General features: G+C 42.8%; 1 protein-coding gene across 2 annotated transcripts in view; it reads right to left on the minus strand.

Moving 5' to 3' along the window:
* Positions 1 to 224: 224 nt before the first annotated feature.
* The window catches only part of LOC1275637 (lachesin), a 106,712-nt gene continuing 78,939 nt past the window's right edge, over positions 225 to 27,997 (minus strand). For both annotated transcript variants that reach the window (XM_314904.4, XM_061657072.1), the window contains exons 5-11: positions 26,885 to 27,040; positions 26,686 to 26,814; positions 26,335 to 26,472; positions 10,427 to 10,591; positions 6,344 to 6,403; positions 5,413 to 5,484; positions 225 to 856 (exon numbers count right to left, since the gene is read on the minus strand). In XM_314904.4, the coding sequence (XP_314904.4) occupies positions 699 to 856; positions 5,413 to 5,484; positions 6,344 to 6,403; positions 10,427 to 10,591; positions 26,335 to 26,472; positions 26,686 to 26,814; positions 26,885 to 27,040 (878 nt within the window). In that variant the 3' untranslated portion in view covers positions 225 to 698. The remainder of the gene's footprint in view (positions 857 to 5,412; positions 5,485 to 6,343; positions 6,404 to 10,426; positions 10,592 to 26,334; positions 26,473 to 26,685; positions 26,815 to 26,884; positions 27,041 to 27,997) is intronic.

Here is a 27,997-nt window from a genome sequence, read left to right on the forward strand (position 1 = left end):
GGTTACAAATTGACGAAAATTACTTTTCAGATAACCTTCACGACACTTCCTTGCCAATGTTTGAGCTTCATCCAATCAACCCAACCCGAACGTCATAACTCCACAGAAGCTTGAGTGAAGCTCTCTTCCGCATACCATATGAAACTACTCTGATAGTAATATATTTACAAGGTGTGTTTCAGCAACACAGACCGTTTTTTCTCTTGTTTTTGTTCTGTTTTGTGTTTCCTACGACTTATATCCTTTACAGTTATCAGCTGACTTAAACTTAACCATTGTAAATCAATCAACACTACAGCTTCATCCGGCATGTTACATTCGTGTTTTAAATGCATAGAAAAAATGGTCTTCTATGCACACTCACAACATGACCGCGTGCCGGGTGCGTTACGGTTATACTTACAGCTACCATTTCCTACACCACGTCCCACAATCCCTTTGTAAGGGATTGGATTTTAATTTTATTTTTTTTATATTTATGTTTGTTGTTTTGTTCTGGAATGTCCACTACGCAACTCCCTACTCACTTACTCGGTTGGTTTCGTTTGGTTTCACTTCTCCCCCCCGGTGCTACGATTTCTAATCTACCGGAGTTTCCGTTCGTACGGCTGACCGTTGCCATCGTTTGCGTAAAAGCATGCCGCTCGCTGCACGTCCCTGCAACCGTTCCAGCCAATGGAGCGTGTGGAGTCTCACTTTCATCTCGGCTGGCTGCGTTGGTATTGAAGCTGCGATGTCAGTGCCGATACTAGGCAGTGTAGCAGGAAGAGTACGCCGCAGCAAACCGTGACGGTATGTGCAGTCGGGCAGACTGCACCGTTGTGGAATGCTCCCGGTGGATGTCGTATCGAAGGTCCTGTTGAGAAGGTTGGGAACGAGAAGGAAACGTTAACCAGCTGCCAACATTAGTGGTGAATGTTTTCGTGAAGACTAGACCACATGAACTGTTAATCGTATCGTGTTCGGGTGTGTTGCGCGATGTATCATGCGTGACAGAAGGATGGTAATTAATTCACGAAAGCTCACTACATACTTGCATGGTGGCAATTTGATAACTACAGAGCTGGTGCTCTTTGCAGCGTTTCAAGTGACATAGAGAATGGGACGGGAAATTAAGGCCTACGCAATCACTAGCACGTGGAATGAAATCATAGCAAATCTGTGAGTATGTGTGTGCGCGCTTCCTTTGAAGATGTTACATTTCTCCAAGTGGAGGTGAAGTTTCGAATCGCCTCTAATCGATTCGCAGCTGCTCCCACGAAAAGCCTACCCAGCACGATGCATTGATAAATGTGCGAATAATTGAGGCACGCTCGAACATAATTAATTGTACTTTGAGAACTGGAGCGTTCCCGTGCCTTAATGCACAGCCTGTAACAACCCACCGCCAAGCACGTTTGTGTGGCGGAGAGAGACATTGACGAAAAAAAGGGGAGCAAAAGCCCAACCAAGCAAAGACACGCTTCGCTGCTCCACGCTAGTGACCAGCAGGGACCCGTCCCAAGCCTTGTCAAAGCTGTCAAATGGGATCGGTCTCGGGGCTCCCGTTCCGTAGCTGTAATTAATTACCTTCCGGGGACAGTCGGACAAATAATGTGCACCCTGTGGCTGTCGAAGTTAGTGCCTCGTTCCGACCCAACACCCCTTTAGCCAGCGAGCTTAGAGTGTTGCCGTTTTAGGCCACCGCACACACCGACTGGCAGGTTAGAAAGTGAGGCAACGCACCGGACCATTTGTTAACAAGCTGCGAAACACAACCGTCCCGGGATGAGTGTACAAAGATTTATTGAACCACACTTAGGGAATCGGGCATAAACACGTTTCGGGATCCGCATTTTAAGGGTGAAAATCGTTGCATGATTTGCAGTTAGTTAGAAGCCAAGCCTGCTGCTTGGGCGAGAGTGATTTTGCCCCGCAGCCGGTCTCGCTGCACTGTGTGCTAATTGGTGTTTTATGTTTGGAGGATAATTGAATAGTCATAGTTTTCGGCTGGGCGCACCCAAGCTATGCCAAGCGCTCGGGCCCAGAAGTGCTGGAGCGTTTGGGAAGGAGATTAATTATGATATGGTGATAATCGGATTACCGAGGTTAATTTATATCCACCAGTGAAGGTGTTTATGATTGAGATGATGTGCTAAAGTGTTTGAATATCAATTAAAATGTTACTGTTACTGCCGTTAATGAACTGTTCGGCATGGGTGGATCTCGCATTACATCATCGACGTGCACTGTGTGGCTGAGAATGTAAATGAAATGGAATATGTTCGTTGTAGGAAATGGAATGTTTCAAATCTATGCAAAAGTATACTTAAAGCTCAACTTCATTTTCAGGTTTATTATTAGCTAGTATGTGTGTTCAGCGGCGATCAGGATCGATTGTGATCGTCACCATCGGAACATGTTGCTTGTCGCTTTTTTAACTGTATTTGTGCTGTGTGACCTACTTCGTGTTAGTATATTTTCTCCGTATTTAGGTTCTTATATTACATTTTGTGTACAATTTTTTGAAATATTACTTAAAGAGAGCCTTCTGCAGTCCCTTAAATTTAAAAATATATCTAGATCAATGTATTCAAAACATCAAAATAAAGTAAAAAGTCTTCTTGATACCGATAATGTATCGTATCCGTTAATATGTATTAAGTTTAATATCATATGAATAAAATTGACCAACGCTTTCGCCTCGTCTGCTCTGGGTAAGTCTACCTCTCTAAATGAATGTAAAATATCTTTCAAACGCATGATTTGGATGCTAAAATATATCATTGTAAAATGCTCGTCACAGTACAAAGTGCTATTGTTAATCAAAGGACAAAAGGGCTCTTTTTTTCGCCAACAACAAGTGTTTTTAAGCTGTCTTATTCTTTACGTTTTATTTAGAGATGCTAAAATATCCGTCACCTGTCGTGGGCTTTGACGAGGTCGTGTGACCTTGCATCTTTCGCTTAGCCTAGATCGTGATTCTTCTGGAATGCTTATCCCGATAAGTGGTAGACGCTGATCACACTAAACACTATTTGTGTCGTCCTCTTTTGGGAATCACAAGAAACAACACTGTGCCAGCGAAACCGTTAATAATTATAATCACATTCTTTTCAAATAAATAATAATTCTCATGGTATTACAGGGTTTCAAATCATATAATGGAATTTGAAATCAGTTGAGAGATTGTTTCAAACCAATAAAGGAATCGTGTAAGCATTCTGTGGAGGTTTGCAATCATATAATGGAGTGTTGCAACCGAATTGTGGAATTTTGCAAACATACTGTGCAGCGGCTGTCAGACTGTGGGTGCCGGTTTAAAAAGATTCGGTGTTGATACCAATGATGTTTTATAAAAAAGCATGATTTTGATTTGTTTTCGTATGGTATTCAGCTTTAGTCATGATAAACTAAGTAAATCCTGCCGCAGAGGCATAATTAAACATGGAAAAAAAAATAAAATTAAGAAAATGTTTTGGGATATTTACAGCGGCACCCATATTCTGACAACCGTTCCACAGTATGCTTGCAAAATTCCACAATTCGGTTGCACCACTCCATTATATGATTGCAAACCTCCACAGAATAGTTGCACGATTCCACTACCCGTTTGGAAGACCCTTAACCGGAAGAATTATCCATTATATGACTCAAAACCCTGTAATAAGTCTAAAGGGGTTTGATAAGCTTTTCAGGTACAAACATCGTAAGCTACTAGTGTTATTGTTGTGAGCGATACCGCAGCAATACTTAATCCTTTTTAAAGTATGTTTTTCCCCAGGAACTATGGATTTTAAGAATGACATGAAGCTATATTTTTTAATTGCCTTTAAGCAAATTGATTATCATGTTTCTCTTTTGTTCATCTATAAAGGATAATAAAAATGATTGAAACATTCAACTTAAACTTATTTCAACATCGGTGTCTATCAAAGCACCATCTTAAAGGAAAATAGGGCCAACACAATAACAATCAAAACCTCAACAAAAGTATCGCCTAGCAATATTGCATGCTAAAGGCCAGATGAGCCTATTTAACGTTTCATAAATACATAAAAGCAAGACAATAAATTGTTGAAAGTATTTCGTGGTCATATGAATGCATTCAACATACAAACACTGCTATTTCATGCAGCACCACGCAAAGCAAAAATGTCTGTCATTACGTTTTGGCGAGAAATTTTAGCTAATGTTACAGTTTTTTTGTCAACAGCGTTTTGTCGGTATTTAATTCTAATGTTTCTTCTTTCCGGTATGACATTTGCGCATTCCAAAACAACCAAATGTGATAACTATTTTATGAACATGCCTCACTTGGAAGCGTGCTGGCCCGCCCGGCACATGTACACGGCCTTACGCGCCGCACAATGAAGTGATAATTGACTCGTAAATTTCACCGGGATGCTCCAAATTTCTGGCGCTTGGTTTGTTTTGTGTAACGCACGAATGCATTCCGCCAGATGGTCGCTGCAGTAGCCATGTACCAGTAAACCATTACGCCATCCGTAACGGAGTTTCTAGTTTGGTGGTGAAGTTTGTTATTTTTTTTTACCCCTTCTGCTGTTGATTGTTTGCCAAAAGCGTGATCGCGCGGTGGGTGGATCGACACACGTTTCGCCACGTACAGCTATTTTTATTTCATTTGCTATGCATGCCTGCTGACCAAGTATTGGCGTATGGTGTGTGGCGTAGGATGAATGGTGGTGGTAGGACTTTATTTATTTATTTTTTGCCAACCCCCTTCACGCCTGTTCAAATGGTAGTTTGATTTTGCGGTACGTTTAAGGCAGGAGAGAGAAAATCAACAGCAAGCGAAACACGAACAACCAATAACGTCCAATTGAAAAGAAATTGATTGTCGATGACCGACCGCACAGCGAAACGAAAAATGCAACATGTACGCCTACCAACATGTGCATTTGCATTGTTTTTTGTTGTTGTTGTGTGCTTGCAGTTGCGATGCATTCTACCTCTTTTTTTAGATGCAGCTTAGATTTCAGCTTGTTTATTACGTTTTTCAATGTGGGTTTTAGTACCGTTACTAAACCGGGTATTTGATGCAGTTACGCTTTTTGCGTTAAATGATGTGGCACATCCATGCGAAAAGAAAAACCACAACCGATCGTGGTCGATGGTATGGTTTAGTGGCTCGCTAGCTTAAACAGAGCGCGATTAAGTGCTAACGATGGTTTGCACTTTTCGCAGCCACACGGTAATTCGCTATACAATATACAATCAGGGCGTGTTTCCGTATCGGTATTAGATAACAGCATTGCAAGAGCTGAAACGCGTTTGATCAGGATGGGAAAAATGAACCGATAATAATGGTTTGCCATAGGGATGGGCTTGAAATGTTTTAAAATTAAATATTTCATGCGTGTTGTATTGGCCACAGCAATAGCGGAGACAGCCAAACTGGTTTCAACTTACCATTTTCCTTCCACTCTTCCACTCCGTAGTCACCAACCATCATCGGATCATGCTTTTTGTTTGCTTTCCGTCCTGAAAAAAGGGAAATTATCAACACATTAAAGCAGGAAATGACCATAATCCTATTGAAAATAAACAAGCCATGAGGAAATAATGACATTTATTTATAATATTTTGTTAGTTTGTTGTGCTAGTTCAAAATTTACCACAGATTTTAATTTTTTTTTTATCCGCAGGTCATTTGAAAGGTCCAAGGTAATTCTGCTAAACAAAATAGTTGTTACAAAGAAGTGTTCCAAAGATAACAATCACGAAGAATTACGCACAGAAGATGGATATTTTAACTGGGCCTTGTGTGTTGTAATCAATTTCATTCAAGGAATTCAAAAAAAGAACTTCCTCACTGTACAAAGCCTAAAAAAGTAAAGAAACATTTGCTCATCAGCAACCGGTCCGATGCTGCAAACACCAAATTGCTGTGGTGAAGTACATTGACAGCGAAACCCGGAAAAGGTTCATCAGCGAGCCGCAACGAGCTTTAGTTCCGTATCACAGGGGTTGAGATAAGGCATTGAAACGAAGCGGCAGAGGTAATGATGAGGAAAAGTCCTCTCCAATATTTTCCGTTTTTTTTTTTTGGTTTGGTTTGGCCTTCACCTCTTGCAATGAATTCCACTTGCGGTCGGTACAGCACGATTTGAGCCAGAGAGGACGAGCGGAAAATACACAAACAACACCGACAACAAGGGCTGCTATCGTAGGCGCTGATGGCAGAAGTGCTCTCATGAATACGCTCAACCGCACGATGCGTTCTTATGGTGGCATAGTGGCGGACGCGAAGAGCAGAAGGGAACGTACCGGCCACTCCGCCATCGGCTCGCGCCACGACGGATGAAATGAAAATACATTTTAAAATTTACATTTAAATTACCTTTTGATCGATTGTTATAAAGTGATTCGGTTGTCAATATTGTCGTCGGGGCCGGTATTTCTGCATATAAATTAAAAAACGGAAAGCAAACGAAAGGAATCATTAGTTCGAGGGCGTACCGGTGCGGTGCGGGCCGGGGCAAGGACAGCTGGTCGCACTTGGTGGTTCGGGGAAAACCGGGAATGGCTGGTTCCGGGCAAATGACTGTTGATGTAAGCGAGATCGGTTGATCTATTCCGTAACTAAGTTTTCTTTTTGGTTATTGTATGCAACGTGTGTATGTGTGTGTGTGCGGGTGGGTGATCGGGTTTTCATTGTTTTCCAGTAAAAATGTATTGCGCTTCTCGTCGGCCATCGTCCTGAGATCGGTTGCAAAGGATGTCCTTTTGCGTTGTGGTTGCGTGGTTTTGAGCATGATGATGATGATGTTTTCCTTTGCCAGTACGGTCGATTGACCACCGTGGGATGGGCGTGTTAGCCGGCGGTGAGTGTTGATAGATGTTTCTAATTTTCGCAAGCAATTGGCTTCACCTACTGGGCTTTGTTGTGTGGCGGGCTGTACGACAGAGGGCACAGGGACCATACGATATCGGTAAATTGGTTTTTCACTTCCAGGCGCAACGTGAGGTGGGAGGTGGCAGGTGTCAAATCGAAAGTTGTTTGTGAAAACACGAGTCCCAGGCTGGGTGTTGCAGAGTGTTGTAAACAATTTACCTTTGCAGCAGTAGCTAGGAGGGCGTTCAATGCAAACACCAACAATAGCGTAGAACGTAGCAAGTAATGTTTTCTCGAGTTGCAGAATGAAATAAGTCATAACAACCAATACTATTTTAAAAATAACTACATAAATTGATAAATGCCACAAACCAGTTTGTATATGTTTCTTTAAGAACAATTGTAATTGTTGTCATGTGATGCAAAGACTACACATTGCATTTTGTTTTTATGTTTCACGTCCCAAACACTATGTTACATTAAAAGAAATGTTTTTCAAAGAGAGCAAAAGAACAATATAGAGAGCAAACAGCCTAAATATATAGATATGCAATGTGTGATCCAACAACAACTGTAATAATGTAAATGTTCAAGGGTTGTATGCATAAAATTTACACATTTAGCAACTAAGAATTCATCTTAAAAATAATCCAATACGGTAATTTCAGGATCTCTGATGTCCTTAAAATTTAATAAATTGGAGACATTTTCTGCGCAAAAAGATACTATCAGATCTTTAACCAATGAAACCTTGCGCTATTTACTCTAAGCATTACCTGTCAAAATTTTTTGTTTTTGTTTTTGTGTTTAGATTTACTAGCTTCAAATATTTGTTAAATTCTTAACGAATAGGACTACTTTATTAAGACTATCATAGCATAAGATTTAGTCATAAAAAATGTTATAGGTAAATGTAGTAGGGGGCCGTCCATAAATTACGTAAAATGATCGAACACCCCCCCCCCCTTAATTTGGTTTTGAATCAACAAATACAAAAAATATGGGTTTATATTTTTTTATTTGATTGCTTTTATAAAGTATGCAGAGTTGTTTTAATTAATGTTTAATTAAAATTAATGTTTAATTAATGAAAGGAAAGTTAGATAAAAAATTTATAATTAAAGAAACGCATAATATATATGTTGAGCATTTTTAGACATCTTGCCAGATTGGCTTCAATTGTAAGATTGAAAACTACAGTCTTTACCTGAGACACACGGCTCTTAAACCTGTATTACACGGTGGATTTTTTCATGGCAATTTTCTGTCAAACCTCTGTTTTGGTATTTTATAAATGTCAAGTTCGTATTCCCTATCAAAAGATATAAAGAAATAAAAGTGCAAAACTTACCCAGGTGGGCGATCATTTGTCAGTGACCAGTGATAGGATTGTATTACGTTACGTAACAGAATGTGAACCCCCCTCTCCCCTATGTAACAAACCGTAACGCTACAGGGAACCCCCTCCCCCCACCTTTGAGCGTTACGTAATTTATGGACGCCCCCTAGTTGGACAATTATACTGATTCAATTGAATTTGAAATTGAAATTCTTTAAGTTTTACTTCAATAGCTTTGATCAAATCATTTCTAGATTAAAAATATTATATTTTTTGGTAAAATAAACAACAAACTTATAAAAATAATAAAAAAAAAACAAATAACAACAATCACCAATTTCAAAATAAGGATATTAATACACGGGTAGAAAATTGAGTGTGCAAATACAATTTTAACTTACAAGACATGGGCCCACAACACATAATTCTGACAATAATTTTATTTGCGTTCCTTGAGAAGCAAGAATACATCAGATAAAGTGTCATTGTTGACTTTGAAACCAATGAAGCAAACACAATAGTCCATTTTACTTTACTTAAGTGTTTATCATCGTAATACAAAAAATAACACAATTTCATCAGCTCCAAAGTTATATTGAAGCGTCGTATATTGAAGATATTTATATCATGCAAAAATAAAATACCATGTAAAAAAACTCTTTTGTTTAATCCCGATGGATTTTTTACAAGCTCACATCGTTGTTCGTGAAATAATCAATCCCCGATCTCAATCTCGTCTAGTACCCAGACAGCGGATAATCGATTCGAAAGGTATTGCTAAAGAGCGAATCATAAAAAGCTGGAAATCATTAAACCACAGCACATTGTACAATCCACAAAACCGATTCGGTGAAGCTCGATGCCCTTCGCCTATAAGTAGATGCAAAATGAAGGCAGCCCATTCCTATCAACGCCAACCTGCTTCAGTCCCGGGGGCGATCGGGACGGATTTACAATCCATACCCCCCTCCCCCCCCCCCCCCCTCTCCTCCATCATCGACCATCGATGGGCTGATCACGTTCATTCGTGAGCGTAAATCTGCCAGCGGAAAAAGTGCGTAAAATCACTTCCATCATGCATTCCTCCTCTTTCTCTCTTCCTCTCGGTAACGTTTTTGTTTCACTCTCGGCTTGATCCGGCACAGTTTGTTGCGATGTGCACGGTGAAATTCCATTAGCTCAGAAAACTCAATTACATACGGCTTCGAGCGAACGCGCGTTTCCGGCGTTGTCCTCTCCGCGTGAGCCTCGATGCTCGGTTGCAAATCACATCATCACACTGCCCTCCGGGGTTACTATGCGTGTATCGGTTGCATCATGGAATCGACGCTCATCCTTTCCGATGCACAACATCCGCTAATTATGCGATGGGAAACAATGGGGAAATGGGTACGACTAAGCAAGACTTTTTATTCTTGTGTTTCAGTGGCTGCGATCTACTCTGCTTTGCCCACAAAAAGGGAATCAAAAGTTTTACGGAGCGCGTGTGGTTGGTTCTCTGTCGTAGTGCGTAATCGATACCGAAGCGCAAGGGTTTTTTTGTCGTTTTAGTGAAAACGAGCCTATCTCCTCACCGGGCGATGCGTCACATCCTTTCACGCATCCATCGTTTATGCGCTTGCTGCTTTAACATCTCGTCTACCGTTCTTCGCCGTCAATACGATGCATAGATGCAGTGGCAAAGTGTGGGGATGAGTGAGGTTTTTTGAATCGCTTTGGACGTTTGCATGCCCCGCAGAAATACGGCACTCACACGAGAGCACATGAAAGCACATACCGTGCACCAATATCGGGTATCTTATCCGCTCTTGACCTGGGACGGGTCCCCGTCTGAATGAAAAGTATTGATCCCGGGTTCAATTTTGTGTTCTACACTGTTCCGGCCACAGTGCAAATAGGCAACCGTACGGGGGGCAATTCATGAGGGGTTAAACTCATGCTTTTTTCTGTTCTATTTTGTATAGTTTTTTGTCTCGCTATCCCTGAAGCATTGCAAACACGATAGTCTATACATAGATCGTATGGATGCATCGACACACGCACGCACAAACCCACATTGCAAGTGAGCTGCAAAACTTTCATCGAAAACGCTCGGCATCCAGGAACCCACAGCACGTCCAATACAGGCCATCCCAGTTTTTAGCCTCGAGAAGAGAGGGAGCGGGTACCGGAACAAAGGGAACGCGGGCAAGGATGGGAACAGGAATGGAGGGTTTGGTTCATATCGGAAACTCTGGAAGCTCAGTTACCGTCCAATTTGATTAGTCCGTCGGTTTCGCCTAATGAGTTTTTCGCCACGCATCGGTACGAGCCAAAATCCGCCAGTCCGACGTTGCGAATCTTCAGGCTCATATACTTCGTGTAGCCGGTGTTGCGGGACATCGTTTCGAACTTATCGCCCGTGCGGGAGGTATCTGAAAGAAATTACAAAAAAAAAAAACAGAGAACATAAATGAATGAGCGGTACTGCGAAACACTGGAAAAATGCTGCTCGGATGCTGCGAAAGGTAATAATAGCCATATGGTTTTTACTTTAGCCCCGTCACTCCTGTCCCTTCTGTAAGCTTTTTGTTTAATGAAAATGTCAATCAAATGCGCACCTGCATTGAATGCAAATAAGTTACGCTTTTTGTTTCTGGGAAGTAAGATGTATTTTTGGAATTTGAAGCAAATTAAATGATTTTTCAAGTAGAGCACCAGGCGCCTCCATGAGAATTTTAGTACAAAAAGCCCACACCCCTCACAGGATGGCTGAACAACAGTTTGAGTGGTGTTCAATTAGTTTTAGACACATCCCAAACACAAAACGCTCATTTGACCTAATGATCGTTTAGAATTTACTTCTCCGACCGGGCATCGTACGTGGCCGTTACCTGCCAGCGTGGGTCGATGTCACGCTAATGTGTTTGGATTGAGTGGGCTAATTTTGAGAATCGTTTCCTGTTAACGAAGCGCACGATGGACTTCAACCGGATTATGCCAATCAGTGTAATGGTTTGTTTATCGAGCGGATTTTCTGGTGCAATTTTGGTGAAATTCAGGGGAAAATAGTAAGAGTTGCGCAGAATTATCAATATACCTGACTTTAGTAACAGATTATTATTTTTTATAACTGTTTCCTGAAACTTTTCAAATTGATAAATGGAAATGTTGATAGGAAAATATTTCTAAAATTTTCCTGAACATAACAAGAAAATGTGGCAAAATGACGTTCTTGATTTTCTAGTTCTCCAATTTGCTACTTTTTGTATTTTTTGTGTCCTTCCCCAACTTACCGGATTCAAAGTTGGAAGAACAGCAACGTGCTGGTTGAGGGTATAGCTTGAATTTTACTTTATTGTAAATGAAAATTATTTCAAAAAAGAACCTTGACATAATTTCAAACCATAACTATCAACAACAAATCCATTTAAAGGATCTAAAAAAAAAACACACACACGTGCAAAACTCACCACCAACCAACACCGACCATTGGAGATGTTGATCTGGTCGTGACAGATCTGTACATTTGATGCAAGCGGTCCACCCGGCACTGCGGTCAAAATGGTGCCAGATCACTCGAACCGGCCACCTCCCGGGTGGTCGATGTGCTAATTTAATTGTTTTATTAGCAAGTGCCATAATAAAACCCTCAACACGTCAGTCACACAGTTCGGGTGTGCGGTTGCACCAAGAGTGTGCTGCTCACTCTATTGTGTGCTTTTTTCCAGCAGCGTTATGAGAGCGCTAAAATAGCTTTTGTATGATAGTATTCAGCACTAAACTATTGCTGTGTGGTTGCGGAAGCGCATATGTATGATGCTTGAAATTTGATGGTGTAGTTTTTGATGACATTTGTTCAAGTCGGCCTCGGTGGTATTGGAAAAATGGGGTTTGAAAAGCCCTTGAAATTATTCATTGCACTTCAAATAAGTCCATAAACAGTTGGTTAAGCAATTTGAGAATTTTTTGAGTAACAAAATGGTAGCAATTACGATATATGTTGCATTTTTTGAAGATTAAAGTCGGCTTGAATGAATATTTGCAACAAGCGTTTCAAGTGGTATTCCTCTGTGGAAGTACACACAGTGTACATTCCTAGAAAATACCTTGAAAAAACGTTCCATACGTCGTAACGATTACTTGTGAAACGACCCGGTTAGTCTTAAAGGGTTCTCGTTGAAAAAATAGCCGTACATGTGAATCGATCCACAGCCATTCTGGGCTATTTCCTCAGCATTCTATTCAAGCCTGTCAATGCCAAGGCTATCGAAAGCGCAAACGTTCCTTGCATTTCCACTCGGGACTTGAATTGATACCGATTTAGGTAGATTCCATTCCACAGTATCATCTCCGTTTCAACCACAGTTTTAGTGTTGAAATTTTCTCCTCCCCTAAGAGCGGGAAAAAACGAGAATCCCTCCAGATCTACGCCAACGAGTTGCACGGAACGACACGAGTAGATAAAATGTAGATCTACAAACATGTGTTCCCGTGCTGCCTGAGTTATGGTGGGCAATTTAGATTCGAATGAGTTGATATTGGAAATGCGAAACCAGTCTTTCGGCCTGCACCACACTCTTTCACCGGTTTCACGTTAACGAGCTCAGACGAACCAGAACCAAAGCGACAACGTATCCGTTTTGCCCGCTCCTATACCGAATCGATTCCGTTGCACATTGGTGATTTTCGGTGCTGTGGTCCCGTCCCACTAGCCTGTGCGGCACTGTGTGCCATCACCAATAGCGGACGACATGTTAGCGGACGTAATTGAGATCGTCCTTGTCGGTGTTTCCAGCATCCAGCTGGTCGAGTTCCGGTATTGTACGCCCACCGCGAGCACTACCAGGGTGGGGGAAGCGATGTGCACTCGGAAAGGTGCGCTCTTTTCACCGCGATCAGTACGGACCTCCCGCTTTGCCAACATTAAATTGATTTAATTATAGCGAATGAAACGTTAACATAGATAATTCTGTTTCGATGAGTTTCCACCGTGGGTGGCCAGCGGATGTAGCAAAGGCAAGGCTGAAAGAGGCGGACGTTGTGTTGTGCGGATTAATTTATCGCAGCATTACGCACCAAGAGCGAGCCGAGCCTCCCGAACCGGTAGTGTGTAGGGCTGGCCGGATCCAACGAGTCGATGGATAGTGTGTGTGTGTGTGCCCGATAGCAGCAAATGTGAACTGTAAACCACAAGCCAAAATACCTTCTCTGCTTTTGTGTGCTCCTCTATCTCACTGTGCCCTTCCGTGACCGATTACTGCGGACAGTTGGGCTGGTGTATCCGTTTTTGTAAGAGTTTACTATATCGATTGCTGCGATAGTAACATGTTCGATCGGTGCTAGATCTGAGATACGGGCGCGAAGTTTAGAAGGAGGCACTGTGAAAGGGGGAACCAGTGCGTAAAAGCTACAAAGCTCCATCTAGCGACCGAGCAGGGTTCAGGTCAGTTTGAAGAGCAAAGCGGCGGCTAAAGAGAGGTGACAGTTGCGGGTAATTTAATATGCATGCCATCGATCCTGCTCGGTCGGGCTGGAGTCGCATTATCATAACATAACCACAACCATAATGAGCCAGTTGCGAACAAGCGTTTGATTAGCCGAGGGAGCGGCACTGGGGCATTGAGAGTGAAAGATTACTGGGATCGGTCGTATAGCTGTAATAAATGAGCCGTACGGTGAAGTAACTAACAGGAAGGTTTTGCTGAATGCTGAATCATGCTTGGAAGGATTGATAGTATAAATATTACTAAAATACTAATTAAAATGCTCTCATAGTTTTAAGTAGTAATAATTCTCCCTATTTGTCCTGGTATCAAATGCCTTAAAAAAATGTTTAAATGTGAACTGCATGAGGCTTGGTTTATTTTATTAATTATAGTTGGACGCCTACGATTGAATAAATATATTTCAGAATAGTGGTTAGTTTTTAGCATCTCTTACATTAATTGAACGAAGAATGAATACAAAACAGAATATAGCTCTAAATGTTAAAGAACTTAAAGCGCTTGGTGATATCTCTCAAACTACATAACGAATGCTCCGTACACATAAAAATATATCTATTGATGATTAAAAAGAACATTGAACATCCTGAGTCTTGGTCAAAACCTAGGAGGGCCAAGACACGAACTTCGTATGGATGTGATGATAAATTCGCTTGCTTGCTTAAAGTTAATGTTAGATTTACTGTAATAAGCTTCTTTTCTTCATGGTAAAGGCTAGTTTTTGAACTATTATGGATTAGGTTTCATAATTATGTAAATGATTGCCAAAAATCGTGTTTGAACATACATTTGATTATGCATACAAGCAAAATACTTTGTATAAATTTAACAGTCCACAATGATTCAACTAAGATCAAAAACACATTAAATCGATGAAATAAACCAGCTTATCCATTCCGTAGAAACATTTAACCTGCCCTTGATTGCACATGAAAGCTTAATACGTATGTCGCAAAGTGCATGTTTATATTGCAATGAATTCTGGAGAGTTCGCTTTACGTTTATGATACGAAATACGATAGAAACAATGCCTGGCTTTGTTCAATATCTGTAACAAGGCCATTCAAGGAATCATATTGTTTACAGTTTCGCAAAACCACTCATCCAAAGTGTTTCTCTGTTTTGTTGCAATTCTTAAAAGCCGTTCCTTATTGAAACGGCATAAGTACATGGAAAAAGGTATGTTTTAGAGAAACACTTTATGGGAATGAAGCATGAAGAAGTTTCGCAATAAAAACAACAGTGTTTATTTGTGATTACAATATTCTCTGAAATGATTTACTACAACTTCTTCATTCGTTAGCCGCTGATGGTAGCTGATATTCTGTTACTCTTATATTTCGTTGAGAGTAACTTCAGGTCATAAATTGACTTGTCGTTTTAGTCGACAGTCCGTTAGCTACCAGTTAACAGTGGCTAAGAAAGCCGCATTCAATCACTTCAATGGAATAATATTGCTTCCGTATTGCGTAGAATTGGTTAGCGTTTTTTTTTTCTAACTTGCCCTTTTTTCCGATACGATTGCTCACATACATCAAGCGAAAAATCATTCAACCGTCCTGCGAAACGGTCACTTATTTCGCACATTGGCGTTGTCGTTTGGCAAGCGCTATGTTTTCGTTTTTTTTTTATTGTTACACCGTGTCCTAGTGTAGCTCCATCCGGTGCGACACACAAGCATCAGCAGCTTTGAACTTCACACACAAAAACCTGTGCATGTCACTGTTGGAACGGTAACTGCAGTCACGAACCATCGGTTCCTTCTTGATGGTACCAAAAATAAATAAAAAAAAAAAAACGAGAAGCAAGATGAATCAACCGGTATTGGACATGAACGTTGCGAGATTGCTTTACAGGACAGGTTCCGTTATGTTAAGCCCTTCTCAGTGCATTGGATTTCATGCGCCCTTCTGCAGTGGCCTGCATCCGACAGCAGCCCGTTGATACCGATTAAGGAAAAAAAGGTTAATATGAACGGGAGACGTTTCTCACCGAGCACGTGTTTATGTGTGCGTCAATGGGTATCTATCCACCGCGCGCACATTTTAGCTATGGAAAATGGGTTCACCCTCCCCACCAACGGCACATAGCTTTTCATTCCCTGGTGTGGTAGCCGGGTGCAGCAGGATGTTTTTCCTGCAATGTGAACCCGGCTTCCGGTTGTACGGCCATTGCCAAACAGCTCTAGTGCATATGAGTTTATTAGAACCGTTGTGTCCCTGTCAAGGCACCGTGGTTTGCGTCGTTTGCGTGCGTACAAAAAGATACCATCTATTGGCGGTTATCTGATCCACTAACAGAATGCGCTGCACACACACACACACACACACACACACACACACAGACACAAACACGTTCATAAAAGGACACAAAAGTGCAACTGGCAACGGGACAACGGGGATGAAACGGGAGCTTACAGCTTCCTCCGCGCAAGCGGAAGCGAACCGGGCCACGATATCGTGTGCGGGCGGAATGACAGCAGATTGAAACTGACTACACGGTCTGGAATGTCTCCGTCCATGCGGTGGAGTGCTCCGAAGGGGTTGTTCGGTAGACGGAAGGACAGTGTGCGATGAAAGATACCGCCAGTTAACCGGGTAATGTGTGAAGCTTGGCTCCGTTATCATCGAGATTTATCTCTTTATCGAGCGCTTTGATTGTGTGTCGAGTGTGTGGTGGAGGCGCAGGAGCAGGAGAAAGGCTAACATATCTGTGGTATCTTTATTCGCCTCAATGGCCCTCTAAATAGGTTCATTTCCTGTTGAAACCCCCACACGCTTGGGCTTGGTGATGATTGGTGGTAGAAGAGGAAGAAGGGATGGAATGGGGTTGGTTTGCTTATTTCCTGTGTGGGCATGGATGGAGCCATACGCTGTGAGCGTATAAACGGTATAAAATTGGAAAAGAAGACAGTACACATTTTAAGCCGCTTTTCAATGGTGATGTTAAATGTTACATTTAAAGGAATATTTGTTTAAACATGTAATCGGAAACCATGATTATTGCACCATGTGAAAAGAGAATAAAAATAAAAGGATTTACTTGCGGTTTTTAACAGCAGTAATGTACTCAATTAAACGTAAACTCATAAAATTAAAATGATCTTTCCATGATATAAAATGACTGCATTTCGAGCCATTTTCCAGAATCAGTCGTTTTGATTAAAATTTAAATTTTAAGAGTAATAAATATGCATACAGTTTTTTTTTTATTTACACTCCTCAATGTAACTGTCACTCAGAATACGTGGAATCTGTCATCCATGCAATAACAAAAACCAATTATTAATTATTCTCTGTAGTGATCGTTGCGACATCTATGCGTCAGGCACGGGAACCACTCCACTCACTTAGCATAGTTCCAAACCGTATCAACCAGGAGCTAGGATCGAGCTAGGTGATAAGATCGGATGCGCCGATCTGATTACGAGAGAGGGTCGGATGCGCCGAAGATAGGATCGGGTCGCCGATCTAATGAAGAGAGGAGATCGGATGCGCCGATCTAGCGAGACGATAGGATCGAGTGCGTCGATCGAGTTAGGGACGGACCACTTCTCACACGCACCTGAACCGAAGCACACGTGCCAATAAACGAGACCAAACGTATCACAAAAGTATACAGAATACAATACAAGTGGTGACCCCGACGTGATACAAGTGAAACACAAAAAGTTTTTTTCAGCTCGGTGCTTATTTGCTCTCGTTTGCCTCGTTTTCGTGCCCGCGAGTGATTATCGTGCACGCCAGTGAGAGTTGTGCCGCGAGTGATACTCGATTCCGCTAGTGATCCGTTCCGTCGTTATTCTGCCAATCGCGATTCGTGTGCTGAAACAGCCAGTGTCTCCCCACTTCCGTCGAGATACAGCTTAGTCGAGACCATCACGGTGACGTCGGACTAGACGCTGGCACCCTGCGCAGCCATCGCGAATCTGCACCAGACGGACGGACCACGTGGTCCGGCCATCGCGATAAGCCGTCGGAGAAGACGCACCCACGCGGTTCGGCCATCGCGATTCCACGTCGAACAAGACGCAACCCAGTGGTGTAATTTCACTTCGGACGAAACGTGCCAAGCGGTGCAGCCACTGTGTACAACGAACGTGACGTACCACAAGGTGCGCCTACGGCAAAAATCGGCGGACGAGAAGCAACACGTTGGTGCTATCATTACATATATACGTCGTGTGAGACGCAACAACTCGGAGCGCCAATTCCGAATCCACATCCGACGTACGTACCACGCCGCGTAGTCACTGTGAATAAGCGACTGGTGAGACGCAACCACACGGTGTGGCCAGGTTCCACGTCGGACGAGACGTGCCACGCAGAGCGGCCACTGTGAACAGCCGTCGGACGAGACGTAACCATCGCAGTTCCACGCGGTGCGGCCATCGCGATTCAACGTCGGACGAGACGCAACACGGCGGTTCGGCCATCGCGGTTCCACGTCGGACGAGACGTGCCACGCGGTGGGGCCATCGCGATTCAACGTCGGACGAGACGCAACACGGCGGTTCGGCCATCGCGGTTCCACGTCGGACGAGACGTGCCACGCGGTGGGGCCATCGCGACTCAACGTAGGACGAGACGCAACACGGCGGTTCGGCCATCGCGGTTCCACGTCGGACGAGACGTGCCACGCGGTGGGGCCATCGCGACTCAACGTAGGACGAGACGCAACACGGCGGTTCGGCCATCGCGGTTCCACGTCGGACGAGACGTGCCACGCGGTGGGGCCATCGCGATTCAACGTCGGACGAGACGCAACACGGCGGTTCGGCCATCGCGGTTCCACGTCGGACGAGACGTGCCACGCGGTGCGACCATCGCGGTTCCACGTCGGAAGAGACGTGTCAGGCGGTGCGGCCATCGCGAACAACCATCGTACATGGCCAACGCAGGAGTATTCCGCATCGAATACAGCTAAGCATTTTCATTTTTTTTATCATTATCATTCTTTTCAATCATTATTATCATTTATATATATATATATATATATATTATTATAATCATTATATGATCGTTGATTGCGTGTGTCCGGAAATATTATATCTTAGTTAGGATAGTTTTTTTTCTCTATCATTATTATTACTAGTATTATTCTAAATATTCATTCATTTATTTTACATTATTATTGCGTTTTTTTTATTTAGTTTTTTTTTTTTCAATTTACATTTCTTGGTTTTCGACCAATTTTCCAAAAGAGAAAAATTTAAACACGATTACTCTGTAATAAGTCACGTGAAAAGGATTTAGTTTTTACTATGAATGAACAGAGTGGTAAAGTTTCGGTTACCGTGAGTGGGGAACCTTCCAAAGTGCCAAAAACGCAACCATGCTCGCCGTCACGCAGCGAACCTCAACCAGAGATCGAAAAAATTTCTATGAAGCTTCCTGAATTCTGGGAGGATGCACCGGACGTTTGGTTTGCCCAAGCTGAGGCAGAATTTGAAATTTCAAAAATCATTCGCGAAAGAACAAAATATTCGTACTTGTTGGGCGCTTTACCGAAACAAATACTGGTAAAAGTGATTGACGTGTTGAAAAAACCCGATGTGGACAACCCTTACACCTCACTCAAACATCATATTTTGAATAGAGTTACTCAAAGTGAAGAGGCAAGATTAACAAAATTGCTCTATCACGTGGAGATTGGTGACAGGACCCCTTCGGACTTGTTCCGCCATATGGTGCAGTTAGCAGGAGATTCGAGTATGGTAGGTTCGGCCCTCATTCAGAAACTATGGAAATCGAGGTTGCTCAAAGCAATAGAAACGGCACTAATAGCAGTTGACACAAAGGAACAAGAAGAACAGCTGCGGATCGCAGACAGACTGTGGGAGTGTGCTCAAGTGGGAATGGTAGCAGAGGTAAAGAACAAGAGTGAATCTGATTATGATACACAAAATATCACCTCTGAAATAAGGGCAGAAATCCGCGAGCTTCGCGAGGCAATTAAAAAATTGACTTTTCAAGAGCGAGGAAGAAGCCCATCGCGCTCTCAAAGTGGTCGTGCTAGGCAACGTTCCAAGTCTGCTCGGTCAACCTCACAGTCGCGCATGTGCTGGTACCATTTTCGGTTTGGAAAAGACGCCGAAAAATGTGTTGCACCATGCACCTTCAGCAAAAATAACAAAAAAAACTAACGAACTCGCGTGAACTAGCGGATGTCCCGCGAGCTCACATTAGCTTCTCGCCCCGTCTTTTTATCGAGGACGAAATGTCCAAATTAACATTTTTGGTCGATACAGGAGCTGATGTGTCTGTAATTCCGCACACCATGATAGGAAAGGCAACGCGTAAAACAGAGGCAATGCTCACCGCAGCCAACGGCAGTGCCATTGCAACGTATGGTACGATGCTGCTAAGAGTTAGCCTCGGATTACGACGTGTTTTTAGCCATATATTTATGGTGGCTGCAGTCAACCGACCTATATTGGGAGCAGATTTTCTTTTTAGTAATGATATCGCAGTAGACTTGAAGCGACGCAAGTTAGTAGATTCGTCTACTCACATTACTGCTCAAGGGAGAATTGCTCAGGTTGACACGCCTACACCTAAACATTTTTCACATGAACCTTCCGCATTCACGAAGGTGTTAGAAGAGTTTCCAAATCTACTGGAGCCTCCGAATTTCAATGAGCCAGTGCGTCATTCGGTCCAACACCACATCGAGACCAAAGGGACTCTTCCCTTCTCAAGGCCTCGGCGCCTGGACCCCACAAAACAGAAGATTGCACAGGCAGAGTTTCAACAGATGTTGCAACTAGGAATCTGCCGTGTGTCATCATCACCTGTTTCGTCACCTCTACATATGGTGCCTAAATCGAATCAGGATTGGAGACCGTGTGGTGATTATCGGCGACTCAATGCCATCACCACACCAGACCGATATCCAATTCCCCATGTACAGGACTTCACCATGAACCTCAACGGGTGCACATTTTTTTCAAAGTTGGATATAATCAGAGCCTACCACCTGATTCCGGTTGCAGAAGAGGACATTCACAAAACTGCAATCACCACACCGTTCGGATTATTCGAATTTGTTCGAATGCCGTTCGGCCTTAGAAATGCTGGACAGACATTCCAGCGATTCATGAACACCATATTCAGTGATTTAGATTTCGTTTTCATTTATATAGACGATATCCTTATTGCCAGTCCAACAAAGGAAAAACACGTGGAACACCTTCGAATAGTGTTGAAGCGTCTCTCAGAGAACGGCGTAAGGATAAAATCGTCGAAGTGCCGTTTCGGGGTAAGCGAGATAGAATTTCTCAGCCACCGCATAACGGCCGAGGGCATTATTCCTTGCCCAAGCAAAATAATTGCTATCAGAGATTTTCCGACTCCAACTACAGTTAAACAGGCCCAACGCATAGTTGGAATGGTGAACTATTACCACCGGTTTATTAAAAATGTTTCGGAAAAACTGCGTCCTATTCACCAACTAATAGCTGAGCATAGCAACAAAAAAAATAAAAAGATTTTTGAATGGTCTCAAGAATGCGAGAAAGCATTGCAATCCATAAAAATCGACCTTGAAAAAACGACCTTGCTGGCCCATCCCATCAGTGATGCCAAACTATCGGTCTCAACGGATGCCTCCAATTATGCCGTCGGCGCTGTTCTCGAACAGACAACAAACGGCAAGCGAGTACCTTTAGCGTTCTTTTCAAAAACCTTATCGCCAACGGAAACAAGATACTCGACTTACGATCGCGAATTACTTGCGATAGTTCTCGCTATTAAACATTTCAGACATTTTCTTGAAGGCAGATCTTTTGCGGTATATACCGATCATAAACCGCTGATTTCAGCATTAACTTCCAAATCGGAAAAATCACCGCGACAAAGTCGCCAGCTAGATTTTATTTCCCAATATACCTCTGATATACGCTATATTACGGGAGATAGCAATGTGATAGCTGATGCACTCTCAAGGATAGGGGAAACAGAGGCAATCACGAGAAATAGCTACGAAATTTTTTCTAGAGAACAGAAAAATGATGAACAACTAGTGAAGCTCATGCATAGTGCAACAAAAGACGTGAACTCAAAATACAGGTTGGAACGCCTAACCTTATTCGACACAGATTTAGTGTTCGAGTCCTCGACTGGGACTAACAGACTTTACGTCCCATCAACCTTAAGGAAACAAACTTTTGAGAGCCTTCATAATCTGGCACATCCAGGCATACGCGCTTCACGCAAAATTGTAACGGATAGATTTTTCTGGCCGTCCATGAAAATAGATATTGGCATGTGGACGCGAGCTTGTCTGGGATGCCAAAAAGCTAAAGTGGTTCGCCACGTGAAATCCCCAATCGAGGAATTCAAGCCTACGAAAGGCAGGTTCGAACACATTCACATGGATTTGGTCGGACCATTGCCCCCGTCAGAAAACATGACATACCTACTAACAATTGTGGACCGATTCACAAGGTGGCCAGAGTGCTACCCGTTAAACGATATAACTGCACCCACAATAGCTAGAAAATTCGTTGACGAGTACATCTCACGTTTTGGCTGCCCTGCAGTTATTACTACCGATAGAGGTAGACAGTTTACTTCAAAGCTATTCAACGAGCTTACACAAATAATGGGAGTACACCATATTAAAACAACAGCATATCACCCCCAGTCAAACGGTATGGTGGAGCGTTTCCACAGACATTTAAAGGAAGCAATCAAGGCAAATGAAAACACCAATCAGTGGACGAAATGCCTACCATTGATACTTTTGGGAATCAGAGTCGCTTTTAAAGAAGACCTTAAAGGCGCACCTGCGGAAATGGTCTATGGCCAGAACCTGAGGTTACCTTCTGAAATATTTACCCCATCACAAGACAACTGCTTGACGGATCGAACCGAATTTATCAAAGATTTAAAAGAAAAATTTAGATCGGTGAAACCAAAGACCCCAAGGTACGATCGTCATAAGCACGTTTACTTTCCAAAAACCTTAGAGGATTGCAAACAAGTTTATGTTCGAGTTGATAAAGTGAGAACAGGACTTACTGCACCATATGAAGGACCCTACGACGTTATAAGAAGATGTCGAAAATACTACGTCGTAAAAATTAACGAGAAAAACGAATCAATTTCTGTTGATCGACTGAAACCAGCGTTCGAATCGGAAGAGAGCCCAGACATGGTAAAATCACCAACCTCACTTCCGGTTTGTCCTTCCAGAGGCGCAAGGAAAAAAACAGTCCGTTTCAAATGATACAATTGTCCGCGTTTTTTTCTTCGCGTTTGACTGTTCATCGAATTCGCGACTGGGTCACTGGGGGAGGGTCATGTAGTGATCGTTGCGACATCTATGCGTCAGGCACGGGAACCACTCCACTCACTTAGCATAGTTCCAAACCGTATCAACCAGGAGCTAGGATCGAGCTAGGTGATAAGATCGGATGCGCCGATCTGATTACGAGAGAGGGTCGGATGCGCCGAAGATAGGATCGGGTCGCCGATCTAATGAAGAGAGGAGATCGGATGCGCCGATCTAGCGAGACGATAGGATCGAGTGCGTCGATCGAGTTAGGGACGGACCACTTCTCACACGCACCTGAACCGAAGCACACGTGCCAATAAACGAGACCAAACGTATCACAAAAGTATACAGAATACAATACAAGTATAGTATGGAATCGCCGAAAGATACTCCACTTGCTTAACACTAAAGATTGTTAAGAGTTGATCTTTTGTTTTTATTTTTTTATTCAGTAGGGACGGCTTTGCTGTTGATCTTTTGTTTATCAACAGTGGATTCATCTTTGTCGTGGTAATTGTAGCGACATCAGAAAGCGTGCTGGGTCGAAGCAAAAGCGGCGAAATGACGAGGACAGAAATATTTCAATTCGGAAGATCCTTGTGCGTAATGTACAAACTGAGTAACGAATGACTGCAATCGAGGTTTCACGATGTTCTAAAAAGGGTTAGAAGGTAGTAAGTAACAAATCTTATGAGCCGAGAAAATTACCAATGCAAGAAAACTTATTAATTCATCAATAGCTCCGGTTTTGACTAAGCTGTTTAACGAATTCATACACACAGGAACCTTTCCATGACTGTTGAAAGGTCTCGTGGTTAACATCCATACACAAAAAGGGCTTCAAACACGAAGCATCGAATGATGGTATGCAAGTCGATGCCATTTACTGTTTCAAAGTGGATAAAATTGTATATATGTGATCGTTCATATGTAGTTAGATTGTGTTCCCTATCTAGATCTATTGGTGCTACTTCCGGCGTACCCCAGGGCAGCAACCTAGGGCCTCTGTTGTGCCTGCTCTACATAAATGACTTGCGCACGATTATCTCGGATAATAGTTGTCTACTATACGCAAATGATGCTAAAATCTATTGTAAAATCCGTGACCCAGAGGAACATCTTTGACTACAAGCCACTAAGCGTCTGGAACGATAAGTGCGCCATAAACTCATTCAGTCGGTTAAGAGCTCCAGCGCTGTTTAATCATACGCTTGACGATCAGAACCTTGAAAGAGTGTGCTGCGTCAAGGATCTATGAGGAACAAATAGACCAAGTAATCGCTAGTGGCAATCGGCTACTTGGTTTGGTCATAAACATGACGCGCGAGCTTCGTGATCTTATGTGGTAGAAGGATCAACTGTATTAACACTGTGTAATCAGACCACTGCTGGAGTACGCTAGCTTTGTTTGGTGGCCTGCATCTACCCAGGCGCTTGCGCGGCTAGAGTCCATCCAACGGAAGGCAACACGCTTCGCCCTGCATGATTAGCCGTTTCGTCTCGACTACAGGTCTAGGTGTTTACTGCTTGGGATCCCACCCCTCGCCGAATGCGTTGAGCACGCCAGAAATCTTGAACGGAACCAATGACTGTCCCGAGCTGCTTTCGCGGATTCACCTCTCTATTCAGAATACTCCGTCGCCGGCCAATACTGGCAGTCGCTGAAATCCAGACAACCTTTAGCTCTCGTAACCCCTTTCTTTGTATGTGCCGTTTATTAAATTCTGCTGACGATCTCTACGAGCCTAGAATGACTATAACAGAACTGAATTCACGTTTAAGTGTTCGAAATGCGTCCAAACATAACAATATATAAACGTTATCTTTGTTATCTATTGTATATTGTAAACAAAAATTAACTCGAAAGGTCCCATTGTTAAAAATCATATAAACCATTGATTATAACCATTAAAACCATAAATCATGAGCTGTTATTTGAAACAGCTCAATGGATTTTTTTATATAGCTTTAATGAATCATCCTCCTAAAACACGAAACAGAATATACTCTTCCTACCCATCCACAAAAGCAGCAAAACGTTACATAAATTGTAACGCCACACATTCAATGGTTGAATTTCATTGGGCAAAAATCAATCGTGAAAAAGCAGAGGGAGAAGAAACCCCCAAACCAACCAACATACGACTGCTCAATTCGATGCTCATCAACGAACATGTCGAACCTTCGAACCTCTTCAATTTCCACAAAATTGGCTGTTAATGCCACTTGACAGGGAAAAGCGACACCATTTAGAGTGCCGGGCGCCCAACTGTACATCCCACGTCCGGAGGACCTAACCACGCCAGTCATGGGGGCCCGTTACAGCACGTATCATCCGGCCAGTGGAAATGGAATTAGCAGGAAAAGCCCCTCCCGAAAAGTCGACAAGTATCTCTATCACTTAGTCTCAATTCAATTAACCGAGGTGTGAGAGATGGTGTGCGGTGAGTGTGTGTGTGTGCGGAAGATCAAATCAGACTGCTTGGCAGCAGGTTTCCTTGGGTAAACTGACCCTCGCCGGCCACCGATACCAGGAACCGATGAGTTGGACTTCAAACGCATGGGCGCAGATAATTTATTTCGGTGTCCTTCCTGATTGGATTTGACTTGCTTTTTAAGCCAACCGAATCGATACGCCGTCTCGTTCCGTTCACGCATACACACACACACACACACACACCTACGCACGGTCGGTTCGTGTCAAGATGTTATCCCGCTCCGCTGTGAATGTGTGTTGGTTGTGGTGGGTCTCCCCCGACTGGTTGGGGTCCGGTTTATTTATTCACGAAGGAAACACACACTTTCGCTCCAAATCGGAGGAGTTTGTCGTTGCCTCAAGGGTCGGTTTGGGATACGGTTCTGTTTGTTTTTATCCTGCTAGCCAGCGGTCGACGTTTGAACTTGTCGACCGGGTTCGACTGTCCAGTATGTGGTCGGGATCGGTTCAGCTGACTGGCTACGGATTGGATTGGTGCCATTCAGCTTTTCCTCCACTCCATTATGTAACTAATTCACGAAATTGAGTTAAGTTTCATTGATTGCCAATTGATTGGTGTTAAACGGTGCAAGTTAGCATTACAAAGATCACGCCCCAAGCGTGTAGGACCATCGTAGTCGTATTGCTTACCCGGGCCGTGCAAAGAATTTCACATGAAATCAAACAGCGAGAAAAAAGAGCAATCGTTTCACCCCGTACAACTTTCACCTTACACCTTGAATTTCCCCCTTCATTCTGTACGATTCGGAAACATTCATTCTCATTAAGGGCTTGTTTGCGTTTGAAATGTGTCACCGGGTGGACGGAACGCCTCCGGACTGATTTCCCAGCAAATTAATTTCTATCCAATGCAAAAGATTTGACAGGAAGAGGATGTTTGTCGCTGTGTGCTTACCGGATATTATCATATCGCCTCGCTCCGTCGTCCAGTAATTGATTGATGCTGGGTACGCCTCCGTGTGACACTCGAGCACGACATCCTGGCCGACGTAAGCTCCCTCGAGCTGGTTCGGTATCGACAGCATCGGTGGAACTGGGTATTTCCAGTGGAAAGAGAAACGAAGAGAGACATTAGCATTACGGGTCGAAAGTCAAACATAAACTAGCTATTGGCAGTGTAATCCATCAAAATCGTTTTGAATTAATGCTTTGTAGGCTCCTTGCCGCTGAATTTAAATACTTTCACATTGAATTCTATATTTAGCTCTCGACCTTAACACATTCGAACAGTTCGGTGTATACTTACACTGTACCCTGAGTTGCACTCGCTTGCTGATGGACGGTGGGACGCCGTTCGATGCAACGCACAGGTACGCCGCCATGTGGAGCCTGCTGACCTTGGTTATGTGTAATATTTCACCATCAACGACATTTACTGCGAAGTGAAAGAGTGACGCGTCAGTAACGTCAGCAGGGATTGAAAAATTGGAATTCATTTGTCTTACCATTTTCTCCACTGATCGCCATCTCGTCACCATCCTCCCGCCGCCACATCACGTACGGCTCGGGGAACCCCTTCGCCTTGCAGTTGAGCGTTACGTTGGTACCTTCGCGCACGACCATATCGTTGCTGGTCATCGATTCAATGATTGCGGGAGGAACTGGAAGTAAAATTATAGGGAAAAAAGTATGTTGTTATAGAAATTTTAGTGTTGAACCTTATAAAGTTTGCTTCTTGAAAAAATTCTATAAACTTTTCGATCAATTTTATAACTAAAATACAAATTTTCGGACATAAAAAATAGTGTCTCCTCTGACGAGAACGATTTACATTCCTGAAAACAATAAAGAACCAACATTCTAAAATAAATTCATCAAAATTGGTTACACATTATAACAACTGTTGAGAATCGTTCAATTAATATGTTGATACGCGCTTAGAATGTGGGTATTATTCTCAATAATCTTTTAAATTAAAAGATTTTCCATATTTAACTAAATATGGCTCAAATGTTTGAAATTGTGTTACATTATCCATCAGTAAGATGATTAAGAAAATTAAAAACCTTTCGCAATGGCTGGATATTGTATCAAGAATACGGAACAATTTGGTTTTAGGCGGAATATTTACAACCGCTTAAGGTTATTCAAACATCATAACGACAAATGCTTTTCACATATGACGCAAACATCAGTCTCCTCTTCTCTTGCATGCATTATAAAACATTCCTTTTGAAATATATAGAATGATTTGTTTTAATCAGAACGAGCTGCTTTTTCCATGTTTTTCATGGAAAAATTTCCATATTGTTGTATTCGTATGCAATAATTTATAATTAAAAACATCCCGATAACAACCATGTACACGAAAATCAAATCAAAATATGACATTTAAAAATTCAACACTGATCAACCAACCACCCGTTCAATAAGCGTGTCAGCGCGTTGCGAACAAGCGGGCCCCGGGGGTAGCGATGAAACATTAATTCGCAAAGCTCGGGCATTATCTCGCTGCTCGTAAACAATGCCCGGTGGCGATGCTTAATCGGGTGATGAAAATATTGAAAATGCACCAGTGCCAGGCACGCCGCACCAAGTGTGTGAATTCGGGACGTATC

Source organism: Anopheles gambiae, chromosome 3, assembly GCF_943734735.2.
Source record: "Anopheles gambiae chromosome 3, idAnoGambNW_F1_1, whole genome shotgun sequence".
NCBI classification, from domain to species: Eukaryota; Metazoa; Arthropoda; class Insecta; order Diptera; family Culicidae; genus Anopheles; species Anopheles gambiae.